The sequence below is a fragment of the Melanerpes formicivorus genome, unplaced genomic scaffold, assembly GCF_026170545.1.
Source record: "Melanerpes formicivorus ecotype bairdi unplaced genomic scaffold, bMelFor1.0.p_v2 SCAF_24, whole genome shotgun sequence".
Taxonomy (NCBI): Eukaryota; Metazoa; Chordata; class Aves; order Piciformes; family Picidae; genus Melanerpes; species Melanerpes formicivorus.
In genome coordinates this window covers 10015967-10032348 of record NW_027142376.1, presented here as the reverse complement: position 1 = coordinate 10032348, position 16382 = coordinate 10015967, and the positions used below count along the sequence as shown (strand labels likewise).

At 44.2% G+C, this 16382-nt stretch overlaps 1 protein-coding gene across 9 annotated transcripts in view; it reads right to left on the bottom strand.

The window, feature by feature from the left end:
* Positions 1-16382, bottom strand: part of AKAP9 (A-kinase anchoring protein 9) — a 110974-nt gene that overhangs the window by 38241 nt on the left and 56351 nt on the right. For 6 of the 9 annotated variants that reach the window (XM_068152867.1, XM_068152872.1, XM_068152871.1 and 3 more), the window contains 5 exons: positions 13881-14095; positions 6668-6830; positions 4304-4516; positions 2922-2960; positions 1473-1705 (listed from right to left, as the gene is read on the bottom strand). In XM_068152867.1, coding sequence (XP_068008968.1) covers positions 1473-1705; positions 2922-2960; positions 4304-4516; positions 6668-6830; positions 13881-14095 — 863 coding nt within the window. Of the gene's footprint in view, positions 1-1472; positions 1706-2921; positions 2961-4303; positions 4517-6667; positions 6831-9379; positions 10052-13880; positions 14096-16382 lie in introns of those variants that run through there. The other 3 variants (XM_068152868.1, XM_068152876.1, XM_068152875.1) reach the window with 2 other exon arrangements.

Here is a 16382-nt window from a genome sequence, read left to right as displayed (position 1 = left end):
GATGAGGCTTCTAACACCTCCCTGGGCAACCTGTGCCAGTGTCTCACCACCCTCATGGTGAAGAACTTCTTCCTAACATCCAATCTCAATCTCCCCGTTTCTATTTTTGTTCCATTCCCCCTAGTTCTATCATTACCTGACACCCTTTGATTGGAGAAGGGAGGAGGCAGGGTTGGTGAAATGGGGTAGAATCTAAAGCCCAAATTGCAGAGACAGCCTGAGGCAGGAAGAAGTTGGGTATAACTGAGCCACAGTCACTGTGCCTGGGGACAAATCACTGGCTGGAGGTGGATTCTTGGATACTGTGATGGAAAACTGTAAATGAAACCTAGAGAAATTGTGCTTGCAAGCTGACTACTTAATACACAGAATCGTGGAACGCTTTGGGCTGCAAGGGACATTTAAAAGCCATCCAGTCCAACTCCCCTGAAGTATTCAGGGACATCTTTCACTAGACCAAGTCCCTCAGAGCCCCATTCAACTTAACTTTGAATATTCCCAGGGATGGGGCTTCCACCACCTCTCTGAGCAGCCTATTCAAGTGTTCTGCCACCCTTGTAAAAGATGTCTTCCTCATACCTAGTCTAGATTTAGCCTCTTTTAGCTTAAAATCATCACTCCTTGTCCTGCCACAGGCCTTGCTAAAAGGGCTGTCTCCATCTCTCATCCAGGCCCCCCTTCCAATCCTGGAAGACTGTTCTAAGGTCTCCATGGAGCCTTCTCTCCAGGCTGAGCAGCCATACCTCTCTCAGCCTGTCTCCATAGCCTGTCTCCACTGACTATATTTGTGGCCTCCTCTGGTCCTGCTCCAACAGTCCATGTCCCCTGTGTTGGGACTCCAGAGCTGGACACAGGACTCCAGGTGGGGTCTCAGTAGAGCAGAGCAGAGGGGAAGAATCCCTTCCCTGCCCCTGCTGCCCATGCTCCTTTGGATACAGCCCAGCATAAGGCTGGTTTCAGGGCTGTCAGCTCACATTGCTGGTTCATGGGGAGCTGCCCCTCACCCAGCACCCCCAAGTCCTTCTCCTCAGCTCTGCTCTCCAGCCGTTCTCCACCCAGCCTGGGTTTGTGCTTGGCATTGCCTTGTCCCCAGAGGCAGCACCTTGCACAGCCTTTAGACTAATTCTGACAGGCTTATTAGAAAAACATAGAATTTCCACCAATTGCTACAAGGGAAGGCCAGAAAAATGTCATTTCCTCATTAACTGTAGGAGTTCCCCCTTATTTTAAATATTTCTGAAGCCTGCCAAGTTGTATTTAGAAATACAGAGCAGTCCTAAGCAAGCAGTTCAAATAATTTTTCTCTTTTTAGGATGTTAACTACCTTTTTGAAATGGCATCCACAACACTGCCACCGTTGTGTGCTTCCTCATGCCTGCTCCAAAGCTGAAAGGAAAAGCTTTTCCCCCTGACCCACAGCTGAGCACAGCTGCCTGCCCGCCCCCATGAGCCCAACCTTCTATCATACTTACATCCAGAAATTTTCTTGTTTTCTCAAGTTGCTTCTCCAAAGCCTGGTTTTGCTGCCTCAAGTCCATTAGCTCAGCATTCTTTTCTTGCTCCAGCTCTATGAAGCGACTGACTTGCTCTTCCAAGTCTACCTCCAAGACTCTGACCTGCTGCTGGAGGTCATCGTACTCCTTCTCGGCTTGGCGCTGGACTTCAATTTTTTCTTTCATTAGCTTTTCTGTTTCCTCCAGCAATTCTGGTTATAATAAAACCACCACAGGCTACTTTTAGGTATGAATAAGGTTAGCAATGTAATAAAAGCATAAACCACTCCCCAAGGGATCCATGCTGTAGGCTGCAGGAGGATGTGAACTGGTTTGGGTTTTTCGCTGTTTTTTGTAGAAGAGATATTTTCTTCTGAGGAACAATCAGGAAAACTGCTAAAGCAAATTTGTATCATAATTACCATCCTTTAATCTTCAGATTGCTTACTGAAGTCATTCCAAATCCCTTTCCTCTTTAAGTTTTGTATGGACTGAAGAGTTTCACACAAATTATCTCTGTATAATTGAAGAGCAAACGCACGGGTTGAAACTACATCTAGAGTCAACACAGGGATTGACAATGAAATACAGAAAACCCAACCCTTTTCTCATCCCCAGCATCAGAAAAATCAATCCACTCCCAGTCTTCATCATTTGATGTGATACAGAGAAAGAATTTGAAGGGAACATTGAAAGCCTTAGCGAGGTTGCTGGGCAGACAGAGAGGGAAATTACTGACCTGTAACTGGAGCTGTGTAAAACCACAGTGACTGCATGGATGACAAATACTGAATCCTCATGAAAAAAGCTGGCAAGCACATAGAGTAAAGGCCCCAACCACTCTATCAAGACTCTTAAGCCACGGCCCACTGAAGTACACATTGACTAACCATACCAATCCCTTCAGGCAAAATCCAAACTGTAAAGTGCAGTTACATTTGGAGAATCTTCAAAACACGATTGGTATTCAGACAGAAACAATACAATTTACTTGGACTAGAGCAGAAAGATCCTTCAGGCACCATCATCTTACATCGTATTGAACCAATTCTCAGTTCTAGGTAGCCATTGCATGTCAAAATAACACAGTTTTTAGTTAGCATAATGAGTCAGCTCTATTTGGAAATAAAAGAAGGGGGGAGGAAAAGGCTATAAAAATATCCTTCCAATAGCACCTAAGTATCTGTATTTCATAGGTGAATAAGATGATGGTTATTGATGAATTTGCTTCCAGTGTTTGGAAATGATAAGGAATGTTGTTAGTGAAGCATAAACCTGAGTATGAAACACAACATCAAAGCTGCAGGCCAGTAAGGATTACAAGTCAGTCAGTAAGCCAAAAGCCCAATAAACTCCTGATTAACAATGGTCAGTACAATGTCAGTCTTCCACCCAATTACAGATTGGCCATGCAAAGTACAAACACACCTGCTTGGGAAGCTGCATCGACTGCAGCATCTACTAGGCCTAGGAGAACAGAGAAGGAGAGAGAGAGAGAGAGAGAGAAAACAAAAACAAAAACAAAAAGAAGCAAAGTAATTCACATGCCAGCTGTAGTTTTCTTGTGGTGCAACAATGTAAGAGAAAATGTAGTTGTGGCATTTAATGACAAAGTTGTTGGCATAGCTTGGGGAATGTGGTTACTCCGGTGTGCATGACAGAAGTACCTACACAGACTATTAGAACTCATTTAGACCTACAGGTGTTATGCACATGAAAAGAACTCTGAAATCTTTAGAAACCTAAATATACAACAAATAACCAAACTGGAGCCCTAGATGAGGATCATCTATGCTACAAAGTAGAAAGCTTAACATTTCCTTGTGCCACAGAATGGATGCAGGAAAACTGCAAATTCACACCAAGATGTGTAACTTATGAAAGTATTAACGTTATGAATTGCCATCAACTTTCAGAAACTAAATAAAATTAACTTTCCAGTTCAGAAACTAAATCAAATTTACAATGCAAGCACTGCAATCCTTGATGAGTGCTCTTACACCACCAGTGCTGTAATTTTCTTCCCCTCTCAGACACAGAATATTAAGCTATTAGTTTAAGGAAGACTTAAAAGACACTGGATGTGTCCAAGGTCAGGTTGGATAAGGCCCTGAGCAACCTGGTCTACTGGGAGGTCTCCCTGCCCATGGCAAGGGGGATGGAACTGGATGATCTTGAAGGTCCCTTCCCACCCAGGCCATTCTGTGATTTACCACCTGAAGGTAAATGTTGGGGGGTTTGAGTAAGCAGATAGTTAGATGGCATTGACATGGTATTTATCTGGAATTTTCACCACTGGGGCTGAGAGTTTTCATTACTGGTAGATAGCTGCCTTTTCTCATCATCCAACTTCCATGCCATTCTTCCTCAAAAGAGGAAATCTGTTAGAAAATAGTATCTCCTGTGTCTAAGTATGATCATCAGGGGTGGCTCAGTCATGTTCTGGTAGAAATGCCTGCTAGTCCCACTAGAAGTCTGTTTGGAAAGCTTTTAGACCGACATTTTCATCCCTAGGTGCTAACTTCAAGAAGCCTCCAGCACTAATCTAAGTAGAAGCAGATTTTCAGAGGCACCAAGCCTCTGCTGGCTTAAAGAACAAGAGTGATTGCTCAACACTTCTGAAAATTCAGCCTTTTTTTGGTTATGTATCAAGTTATGCTAGCATTAGGTATGCAAGTATCACATTTTACCTTATCCTATTTTTATTAATGGTTAAGAAGAGGGGGCAGAAAACCCTTCAGCAAGATTATTTATTATTGTCATTGAAGGCAGAAGAAAAATCTCATAGAAAGATTGTAAGGAATACATACGCTGCTCCACCGGCCCCACGCCTGCTCTCATGGCATCCTTCTGTCTGGAGAGTAACTCCTTTTCCTCCTGGACCTGCTGCTGTTCAGCCTCTAACTCCTGCAATTTGTTACCTGTACACAGCAGTTTTTGCTCAAGATGGTCAATAATATCCATTTTTTCCTGGAGCTGTTTTTCCAGAAATGTTTTTTCATCTGCATAACCATCAACGAGGCCTGGGGAGCAGCAAGGTTGGCACAGAGTTAAGACACAACAAAGAATCATTTTTGCACAGTGAAGTCCAGACTAAAGACCCCCAGCTCCCTCAGCTGCTCCTCACCAGCCCTGTTCTCCAGACCCTTGCCTAGCTTCTTTGCCCTTCTCTGGACCTGCTCCAGCCCCTCAATATCCTTCTTGGAGTGAGTACCATTAAACTGAACCCAGCTCTCAAGATGTGGCTTCACCATTGCCGAGTCCAGGGGGCCTACAAGAAAGCTAGGAAGGTCTTGTTGTAACTAGACAAGAGGGAATGGACTGAAGCTTGAGGAGGGCAAATTGAGACTGGAGATTAGGAAAAAGACACTGGGGAGACATTGGAACAAGTTGCCCAAGGAACTTGTGGATGCCCTTTCCCTGAAGGTGTTCAAGGCCAGGTTGGATGAGGCCTTGAGCAGCAATCTGGGCTAGTGGGAGGTGTCCCTGCCCATGGCGGCGGGGTTGGAACTGGATGATCTTGAAGTTCCCTTCCAACCCAAACCACTCTAGGATTCTATGAGAATCACTTCCCTGGTCCTGCTGGCCACACTGTCCTGATACTGAATATCCCTATCACCTGCTGCTCATAATGAGTACTTCACAGATAGGACGCTCAGAGGGCACTCCCAGGTGAAATGGAGGGCACATGCCCACCAGAAAGGCAAAAAAGAACCCCAAAGCAGCCTACTTAAGATCACATCTTGTCTACTTACTCCTGCCTTTTTTTTTTTGGCCTTTTTCTTTACTTTCTCTTTTCTAGAGATGTAATCCAAGTTGTCAGAGTTCAGTGACCCAGCTGGCATGAGCTTTTCCAGCACATTAGACAGGTCATATCTGACACCCCTACAACACTGGAGGTTTGAAAACATCTCTATCACAGCAGTTTTTGTGGTAAGAAAGAAATGATCAAAAATGACACACTTTCTCTCAGGAGAAGACAGGCTACCATCAGATGGGCAATGACCTAAGACAACGTTCTGCACACCTAAGGAATCTGGTAAGTGAATGGAGGTTGGCTTTGTCAGAGCATGTTCACAGCTCAGTTCAGTGAGCATAAGAAATGAAATGAAAAATCCTACAGCACTTTTTGTTTGTTACAACACTGAAAAGGTGGGGCTGGACTAGATGACCTCCAGGGTCCCTTCCACCTCAGTGCATTCTATCATTTAGAAGTGCATTAATATCAGAAGTTCACAGGAAAAAAAAAAGAAAAAGAAAAGGATAATTTAATTAATTCAGAAATTACAAAGCATTAAAGCAATTAAGGACAAATTAGCTGGATTCCTGCAAAAGATTGAACTGAATCAAATTTGTACATGACTTCAGCTGGGTGATTCTCAGCTTGTCTCCACAAAGAGACATGTTATGATGAAATAAATTCATTTTGAGGATAACCACACACATCCAACCTGTTAGTTTTAATAACAGTATCATAGTATCAGTCAGGGTTGGAAGGGACCACGAGGATCATCTAGTTCCAACCCCCCTGCCATGGGCAGGGACACCCCACACTAGATCAGGACAGCCAGAGCCTCGTCCAGCCTGGTCTTAAACACCTCCAGGGACGGCGCCCCAACCACCTCCCTGGACAACCCATTCCAGGGCTTCACCACTCTCATGGTGAAGAACTTCCTCCTCACATAAATGAGGGACTTCCAGAGGTCCCCTTCTCCAGAACTATCTGGAAGTCTGATAACACTCTAAAGTTTGCAAAGAAATTGATGCAAGTTGCAATTTCCTCACTGAATTAAGAGGTAAGTGATACCAGGAAGAATTTCTTTGCTGCAAGAGTGGCCAGGCATTGACACAGGCTGCTCAGGGAGGTGGTGGAGTCCCCATCCCTGGAGGTGTTCAAGAGGAGACTGGACATGGCCCTTGGTGCCTTGGTTTAGTCATGAGGTCTGTGTTGATAGGTTGGACTCGATGATCCTGGAGGTCTCTTCCAACCTTAGTTATACTGTGATACTGTGAAATGTGTGGCCATGGCACTTGGGGACATGGTTTAGTGGCCATAGTGGTGTTTGGTTGATGGCTGGACTCAATGATCTTAGAGGGCTTTTCCAACCTCAATGGTTCCATTTTTCTATGATTCTAAATGAGGGCAAAGTTCAACAACTCATCAAAAAACTCACCTTCAGCTTTACTAAGCTCCAAAGCCAACTGCTCTCTGGCTCTGGTTTCTTCATTCAGACGTTCTTGTAGCTCTTCCTGATACTTGAGAAATTCTGTGGCCTCTTGTTGCTTTTTGAAGGACTCTCTCATGAGCTCTGTCTGAGCAATTTTAGCATGTTCAAGCTACCAAGGGAAAAGAAAAACAAACACAGAAGTCAGATAAAGCAAAACTGTCATTCCTATCATGGCCTGAAATTGTGCCAAGGAGCTTTGAGTTGGACACCAGCAGAAATTTCTCAGCTGCAAGAGTGGTCAGCATCGGAACAGGCTGCCCAATTGGTGGTGGAGTCACCGTCCCTGGAGGTGTTCAAGAAATGTGTGGCCATGGTGCTTGGGGGCATGGTTTAGTGGCCATGGTGGTGTTGGGTTGATGGTTGGTCTTTTCCAAGCAAAATAATTCTATGATTCTATTTACAGTGTGATGACATGCCTCTCATACCTTAGACTCAGAAAGCATTGGGTTGGAAGGGACCTTCAAAGTCGTCTAATCCAACCCCCCAACTAATCAGGTTTCTCAGAGCCCTATCGATCTTGAATGTCTCCAGGCATGGGGCCTCCACCACCTCCCTTCAGATGGGATCTTTACTGGAGACACATTCAGGGACTACAACAGAAGCTTGGCTCAGCACAGAAGTCTAAAGTTCTGTCAGCAGAGTGAAGTCAAGGAGCCACCTGGCTAAATCCGTGTCTTTGTTCCGGTAATTCTAGGTTTATGAGTTGACATTAGAGTCACCCTTATTTACACAGGGGGGTTGAATTAGACACAATGAAGCTATCCTCCATCACATCCTTAGAATGGCTGAAAATCATTGCATAAAACTGGCAGAAGCCTGGGTAGAAATTGCCATAAGGGGTGCCTCAGCTCCTTTCCTCCTGAAGATGACAATAAATGAGAGCACCAGTTTTGAATACACCTCACTTCTCAGCCAGCAGAGCAGCCAAGCAATGCTTCTTCCAGCTGTGTCCACCTAGCAGAATTATTAAGGATTCTTTTCTTCTTCTCTGCTTGTCTGATGGGTTAATATTTAATGCATGCTTCCAGAGATGGAACACAGTCTCAGGGTCCTGAACTCCTAGGAAGCCAGGACTGAAATCCATAAACTTTTAGGCTTGCTGCCCAGTTTAGACACACCCAAAGTGGTCATTTCAAAAGACATTAAAATTAGAATTACAAAGGCAAAATAGTAAAGAAGGAACATTATTCCAATGTCAACAGCTTTGATTACACAAAATCAGCCTCAGATAACGGCTACCTGGAGTCAGCCACCAAAAAGATCTCCACTTCTCCTCCTGGGACAAAAACACAAACTGTCAGAGCTGAAGCAGGCACAAGTTCTTTGCTTGGTTTGTATTCAAACTGAGGCAAATTATTCAAAACAGGAATGACATCAGAAAAGGAAAAACCACTCAGTTCCTGCTCCTCTTTTCCTTTTTCAGCTCATGGATACTGGCAGATGTTTGTAAGTCTGTGACTTCGCTGTGTTTTCTACAAACACAGCATTTCCCTTCAGGTCTTCAAAAAACAAAAGCTTTCTCAGCACCTACAGCTATGCTCAGGAGAGTGATTCAACAGCTCAGAAAAATGGGTTTCAGAGAACACTGCACACAATTATCCACAGAGAAAGAAAATGCCACTTTGAGAAGGATGCCTGAATAATCCATGCGTTCCCTTTGATAACAGACTGAATTTCTCTACTTGATGTCTTCTCTACAGCATTCCTTTGTAGATGGACATCATTAACAGGAGCTATATATTTTGCGTGGAGTTAAAAGTACAAATAGTGCAGCTGAATATCTGCAGTGGTTTGAGAGACTACTATCACATTAGTCTTCAAGTGCTTAATGAAAGACTCAGATAAAAGAGGGGGAAAAAAAAGACAGGTTTACTGTATACAAACAACCCTAACCACAACTTAAATACAGCAAATACTCCTACTAAAAGCCCAAATAAAAATCATTCTCCAGCACTTCTCAAGAGAAGAGAAGAGAAGAGAAGAGAAGAGAAGAGAAGAGAAGAGAAGAGAAGAGAAGAGAAGAGAAGAGAAGAGAAGAGAAGAGAAGAGAAGAGAAGAGAAGAGAAGAGAAGAGAAGAGAAGAGAAGAGAAGAGAAGAGACTGGAATAGACCTTCAAGATCATCACGTCCAACCCATCAACCAATCCAACCCACCTAAACAACTAAACCATGGCACCAAGCACCCCATCAAGTAGCAACAACTCAAGTTGTTATTAAAAATATCACAGGGCAAAACAAAAACAGAAACATGAACATGATTTTGCAAGAAGGAAAATCTCTCCCTGGGCTCACTGGAAGCCACCAGCAGGCTTTGTTCATGTTACCAGTCAGTGCACGGAAGATATAAAGGAATAATTTCACCTGACTGCAGCTCCCTCCTCCCACTGTAAATTATTCACAGCCATGTGTAGTAAGTAACACTGAGGTGCTTTAAAAAGAGATCTCAGAGCTGTGATTCTGTCTTTTGCTGTGTCTGCTGTATTCCTTTGGTTAGAAATTAACACACACAAGTGGACAATTAAAAGCTGTTTCAGCGTCCATTAGAAACTGCCTAGGAAAAGCAGCCTGTCAGCATTACACAGCAACAAGTTGATTCTGTTTTTCACTGCAATTCAGCTGGCTTTCAAGACAATTTCTTTTTAAATCTTTCATACTTACTGAATAGGGAGGTGTAGGCAAGGAGATTTTAGAGACAACTTTCAAAATGTGCCCGTTTCTTTTGTGGCTGAGGTGAAAAATGGAAGTGTTTACAACGACAGAATTGTTGTCATCCAAGTGCTCAGGGAAAGGAAAAGGATGTGGCAAAGGCACACGAGATTCAACCTCGTATGTGTCTTCTTCTTGCCCTTCAGCCCACAAACCACTGAAGAGATGAGAAGCCCAGTAGGTGCGGTAAGAATCCATTCCAACCAGCACAGCTGTGGCTGTCTTCCTCTCAAGTCCCACAGGGGTTATTTTGCACCAGATAAGCTGGCTCTAGAAACTGCTAACAGGAATTAGCAGTTTGAAAACATATCAACACTGTTGGTGACAAAGCTGCTCAGAACCAGCAGGAAGCCTCAGATCACATCCTCAAGCAGAGTCATTCGGGAGTGGATTCATCCAGAGCAGACAGGTGAAAAAAAAACCCTTCATATGATCACTCATAAAAATGCTTCTTAGAGTAGTTTCACATGAAAAAGCCACAGAAATCTTGCAGTAGCAGCTGGTTGGTCATTTCCAAGCACTATCATGTTCTACCTGCCCAGGTAGGCTGCAGCAGATGAGCAAGCAAGCACAACAGACACTAAAAATGGTTTTCCATCTCCACTACGGCAAACGAAAGAGAAATACAGAGCTGTCATTATTTGCCTGCCTTCTTGTTCCTGGAGTTAATTCAACAGGAAGAACTTTCTCCAGCTCTGCTAGTTTAAAGGTTTCCTGTTAACTGTCAACTGAAAGAGCTCAGGGGAGTGGCTTGATTTATTTACCCACACACACCACTGGCAGGTGGAATTTGAATCAATACACCCACTGCATGCCTTGCCAGGAAAGATTCAAACTGCACTTCAGGTCCTGAAGTGTGTGTTCAGACAGGTCTCAAATTCTTGCTTTGAAGGTTCTGCCAGGCTTCTCTCCCTTTCACCTATCTGTACACACCACAGGACTGATAAGGAGGAAAGGTCAAAATCATTTCTGCCTGTAATTAAGTCCAGATTATCAAATACTGTAGAGTAGGAAAAAAAAACAATCACAGAATCAACCAGGTTGGAAGACACCTCCAAGATCAAGTCCAACCGATCATCCAACCCTAATTAATCAACTAGACCATTGCACTAAGTGCCTCATCCAGTCTCTTCTTAAACACCTCCAGGGACGTCAACCTCACCACCTCCCTGGGCAGCCCATTCCAGGGGCCAATCTCTCTTTCTGTGAAGAACTTATTTCTAAAATCAAGCCTTAGCTTTCCCCTGGCACAGCTTGAGACTGTGTCCTCTTGTTCTGGTGCTGGTTGCCTGGGAGAAGAGACCAACCCCCTCCTGGCTACAACCTCCCTTCAGGTAGTCGTAGAGAGCAAGAAGGTCTCTCCTGAGCTTTCTCTTCCCCAGGATAAACAATCCCAGCTCCCCTAGCCTCTCCTCATAGGGCTTGTGTGCTCCAAACCCCTCACCAGTTTTGTTGCCCTTCTCTGGATATGTTTGAGCAACTCAACATCTTTCTTGAACTGAGGGGCCCAGAACTAGACACAGTACTCAAGGTGTGGCCTAACCAGTGCCGAGTATGGGACAGAACGACTTCCCTGCTCCTGATGGCGAGGGAGGTGGGATTGGTGATCTCCAGAGGTCCCTTCCAACCCCCACCACCATGCTGAGATTGTGATAAATCCACACAGCATAGTCTGTTAGTGGAAAAAAAGATGTGCATGTGTGTTTGAGTCACAACACAGCTCTGTTGTAGGTACTGGCAAGGTCTTGGCTGAAAAGCTAGAAAGGAAAGCTAAACTTTCTGGAACAATTGACAATAAGGCTGCTTAGAACACAGCAGGTACCTCCACTGGTATGAAAAGTAAAAACTTACTACAAAAATACCAGTCACAGAAGTAAAAGAATTTAGGGCTAGGTATAGAACCACTACACTTAAAGATCAGCAGTGAAGTCTTCAGGGAAAAGAAGCACCAAGAGGAACCAATAACTGCAAAGACTTTGATGAACACTGCATGAATTCTTCATCACTGTAAAACTGTGGCACTGTTTTGCTTTGTCTGTATCATCTGCTCTTTAAAGGCAAGATTTCCTACAACTGCCTTACCATTACTCTGTATATTAAGAGTACCTGTGCACCCTTTTGGTTATTCTATTATGTTAGACCTTCAAGCTGAAAACAAGGCCTCCAAAAGCCAAAACACCTCTTTTTCTTTGAGCTCATGCTCCAACAGAAGAGAGCTGCTCAGAGAGAAAATACACACAATGCAGAACAACCTTCACAGGACCCACCAGTCTACTTGCTTTAGCCAGGCAGAGGGGTGTTGGTTGAATTTGTATTTACATTGCTGTCCATTTAAGTCACAAATTAGTAATTTATCAGTTTCTTTAAAAATTAAAGTATCAACCTCATGTTTGAGTATTTTTGAAAAGCAAATACTTGACATTTTTAAAGCTAAGTTTTCATAGTTCTTTCATCATCACAGATTTTTTTCCCCCTCTTCATTTCTATGATTTATTTGTACATTTTACACCTAGAGACAAGAAAGCAACGACTAGGGTAACTAATGATAGGTGTGTAGCATAAAAGGCCTCCTGCTGTGTGGTGCAGCAGACACGCTGGAGGGAAGGGAGGCCATCCAGAGGGACCTTGACAGGCTGGAGAGGTGGGCACAAGCCAACCTCATGAAGTTCAATAAGAGCAAGTGCAGGGTCCTGCATCTGGGTAGAGGCAATCCCAGGCACAAATCCAGGCTGGGCAGTGACTGGCTGGAAAGTAGCCCTGAGGAGAGAGACTTGGGGGTGCTGGTGGACAAAAAGCTCAACATGAGCTCTCAGTGTGCACTTGCAGCCCGCAAAGCCAATCAGATCCTGGGCTGTATCAGGAGAAGTGTGGCTAGCAGGTCGAGGGAGGTGATCCTCCCCCTCTACTCAGCCCTGGTGAGACCCCACCTGGAGTACTGTGTCCAGTTCTGGAGCCCCTATTACAAGAGGGATGTGGAGGTGCTGGAACGTGTCCAGAGAAGGGCCACAAGGATGATCAGAGGGCTGGAGCACCTCTCCTATGGGGACAGACTGAAGGAGTTGGGGCTGTTCAGTCTGCAGAAGAGAAGGCTCCGAGGTGACCTAATTGTCGCCTTCCAGTATCTGAAAGGGGCCTACAGGAAGGCTGGGGAAGGACTTCTCAGGATCTCAGGTAGTGATAGGACTAGGGGGAATGGAATGAAGCTGGAGGTGGGGAGATTCAGGCTGGATGTGAGGAGGAGGTTCTTCCCCATGAGAGTGGTGAAACCCTGGAATGCGTTGTCCAGGGAGGTGGTCGAGGCCCCGTCCCTGGGGGTGTTTAAGAGCAGGCTGGATGAGGCTCTGTCCAGCCTGATCTAGTGTGGGGTGTCCCTGCCCATGGCAGGGGGGTTGGAACTAGATGATCCTTGTGGTCCCTTCCAACCCTGAATGAAACTATGAAACTATGAAACTATGAATTCTAGTTGTACATGAAGAGTTGACTGTGAAGACAGAGTCCATAAGAGAGCTCAAAAAACTTTGTGGGCTACAGAGCATTTACTGTGATACCTAAAAGCAATCAAAGCAGATGAAATCTGCAGTGTGATGTGAACTGAGCTAGGTATAGAGCTCCCATTCCACAGGAGTTGCTCCAGACAGCAGCTGACGTCCCAAAACACAAAGCACCCGGACTGCAAACAGGAAGAGTGCCCACACCTGCCTCTCTTTGGAGGCTCTCCTGGATCACACACCTCAAATACTGGAGAGTTGGTTGTAGGCTCCTTCTCTGCTAGCCAGGTGGATCTGTGCTTAGCTGGCCATGTTTAGATCACAGTTGGAAGTGACAGTAGGAGAACTCTAGACAATTTTAGGCAGTCAATTTATGACAGCGTTTGTCAAGAGAATTTGGCATAGCTCCCCTTAATCCTCCCTCTTCACAAGAGGCCAGCTCAGCGTGGCCTGACACCTCCTGTCTCATCTCTGGATGGCAACAGGGTGCAGGTGACCCATATGAGCAGTGAAAGCACTCTGGAGGGGTAAACACACCCAAATTTTGCAGCCCAAAGCAGGTTTCTAAATTCCTCAGTTAAGTCACACTGGAGCAGACTTTTTTGGGAAGAAGCACCTGAAGTATTGTTTCAGCTTTCAAAACGAGCCTTCAGGTTTTAGGCTTACAAAATCACAGAATCATCTTTGTTGGAAAAGGCCACTAAGATGAAGTCCAACCACTAACTTAACACAACCATGGCCATAAAACCATGTCTTCAAATTCCATGCCTACACATTCCTTCAACACATCCAGGGCTGGTGACTCCACCACCTCCCTGGGCAGCCTGTTCCAATGCCTGACCGCTCTTGCAGCAAAGAAATTTTTCTTACTATCCAATCTAAACCACAAATTAATGACAAAAATAAAGAACAAAAATATAAACAAGACACAAAATTCCAAATACTTCACTCTTGGGTGACTCTACCTGATTTGAAGTTTCATTGATAGCTTCCAGAAGCTTTTCAACAGCTGCTTGTAGTCGAGAACTAATGCTCAGTAGAAGTTCTTCCTTTTCAGGATCTATTTCCATTCCACTTTCCGCAAGATGTTGGCTCAGCAGTCCTTCATCCATTACTCCTGACCACATGTTGATATCATCATCTTCCATACTACTACCACCATGGTATGAGGAAGAGGGATCTGGAAAAAACAGTAATTACCTTTTCACACAGACTCTTAGCACTTCAGAGCATGAACAACTGGACATCAGAGACACAATTTGAAAGACAAGGCAGAAAAATGATTAAAATATTTGCTTTGGCCACAAAGACAGAAAAGGGAAATTTTGCACACTAAAACTTACACAACCAAGGTACATGATGTGTTGACTGAAAACAAGCAGAAGGGGAAGAGAAAAGGAGATACTAACAGATTGTTTTGGTCTCCTCCTCGGGGCCCTCAGGTTCAAATTCAACCCTTTGTTACTATCACTAAGTCTTACCACTGTGGAAAACTTGCAATGCTGACTTGCAAGTTTGTCTTTAAAACATAACCAGGCAAAAACCAACCCAGCCTGCCAGTCCTTGGTTCACCAGCCTGTGTTAACAGCATGTGCCAGCACAAAACTGTTCATGGCAGGCATTCAGAGGCACAGGCTCATGTGAGGCATGGGAAAGACATGCACAAAGTCAAACAGCTGACCAGGACAAACAGACCAGAATAGAGATACATCAAAATTCAGCATTAGAGAACTGAAAATGGATTAAAATAGGTATCTGAGCAAATCAAGTACAGGGCAGGGGGGCTGCAGCTGTCCCTGTAGATGGGACACATAGCACTTGCCAACCTCTCAACCTCACCAATTCAGAGAGAGGGCATTATCCATTCTGTGAGAAAGAAAGGCTCCCTGTGGTATTAACCTGATAACAAATCACCTCCAAACCAGCAAGTTTGCCATATTTAGGGTTCAGGGCTGTATTTAAGAAAGACAAATGAGAGCAAACTCCTGAGATGTGTTAAACCCAGACTTTCAGTAGGAAGCAGGGTAGCTACCCACTGCTGTGATGTACTATTGAGTAGAGCAGCACATCACAGCAGGTGACTCTTGTTGCTATTGTGTTTTAAACACGAATGCATTTAAAATTAACAAAATGGTTTGGTGTGGTGGGGTTTTAAAACAATTAAATGTTGAGTTTGCTTCAAGTCTTCTCCCTTAAACCCCCTTGTTTTTGGGAAGCAGTCATATGACTAGGTGAGTTTAGAGCAGTCAATGCCTGATTAACAATAGAGTCACAAAGCTGGGTTAAGTTCCTGGTTACTCCACGGATTGTGACAGCTAAATTGGAACAGTTTGCTTAGTTACAGAAATTGAAACTAAATGGTAACAAGCCCAGCTTTACAAATTGCCTTTTAAAATGCAGTTAGTACTCATTGTTGGGTACTACTTCCTTATTCTTGCCTCCTAAGCAGGCATCCAAATAATGCTGGATAGAGGAGTCCTCTTGTTGACATTGTTTGAACCCAACCAGAAAGTCAGATCCTATTTTTCAGGTTGGGTTTTAGGGCTTTCTAAACAAGTTACAATTTGACTACCCACCTGGTCTGCTAGCTATACTTTTACACCTGCAAATATTCTGCTAATCAGCTTCATTTCATTAAGGACACAGCTGTATCTAGAACCCATACCCAAAACACTCACCTCCAGTGATTTTAATTTAGCAAAGCTTTGCTCTGTTTACTTCTAGCTTGCCACTGCTAAGAGTTTCTCAAATGCAGATGTAGCTAGCAGCTTTTTTCCTTCTGGTTCTATCACTGCTGTTTCATATCTCCTTTTAGATGTGGGAGACATAATGTCACAAACTCTTTGCACACTCCAGAGGGAAAAAAACCAGAAGCACAGTGTACACATGAATGGAACAAATAACCAGATGAATAAAAATCCACATTCACATGGCACCTTTCATCTACACAGGATTTCAAAGCACTTTTGAGTTCTGTACTTTGGAACTTCAGTCACAACCCACTGCAGTGGAGTCACCCTAGCAGAGGCTGCCAGCACACCAAATATGTGCAATGGGTTTGTGCAGCATAAAAGCTTCTCCATAACACCCTCATGTTCCACCCCCTGCAGTGTAAGGAAGGCTGCAAAATGAACAAATTTACTTGTTTCTTTTTCTTTCTTCCAAGTCAATAGCATTCTGATTTCTCACCACCCAAATGTGGGTTGGCTCTAGGTGTCTCAAAATGGCAATAGTCATGCAGAAGCTTTAATATCCTCAGAGTAGAAAGGACCTTCATTCAAGATGGGACATCCAGCAGCATAAGAGTTTCCAAATGCTGTGCCAAAGTATTGGTTGAAGACTGAGTTGAAGGAAAACATGTTCCCTACTGAGCCACCAACACACTTACTGCAGCACCTGATGCTCTTTGGAGGCCACCCATCTTAAGTACTGACCAGGTAAGACCCTGCTTAGCTTCAGAGATCTCA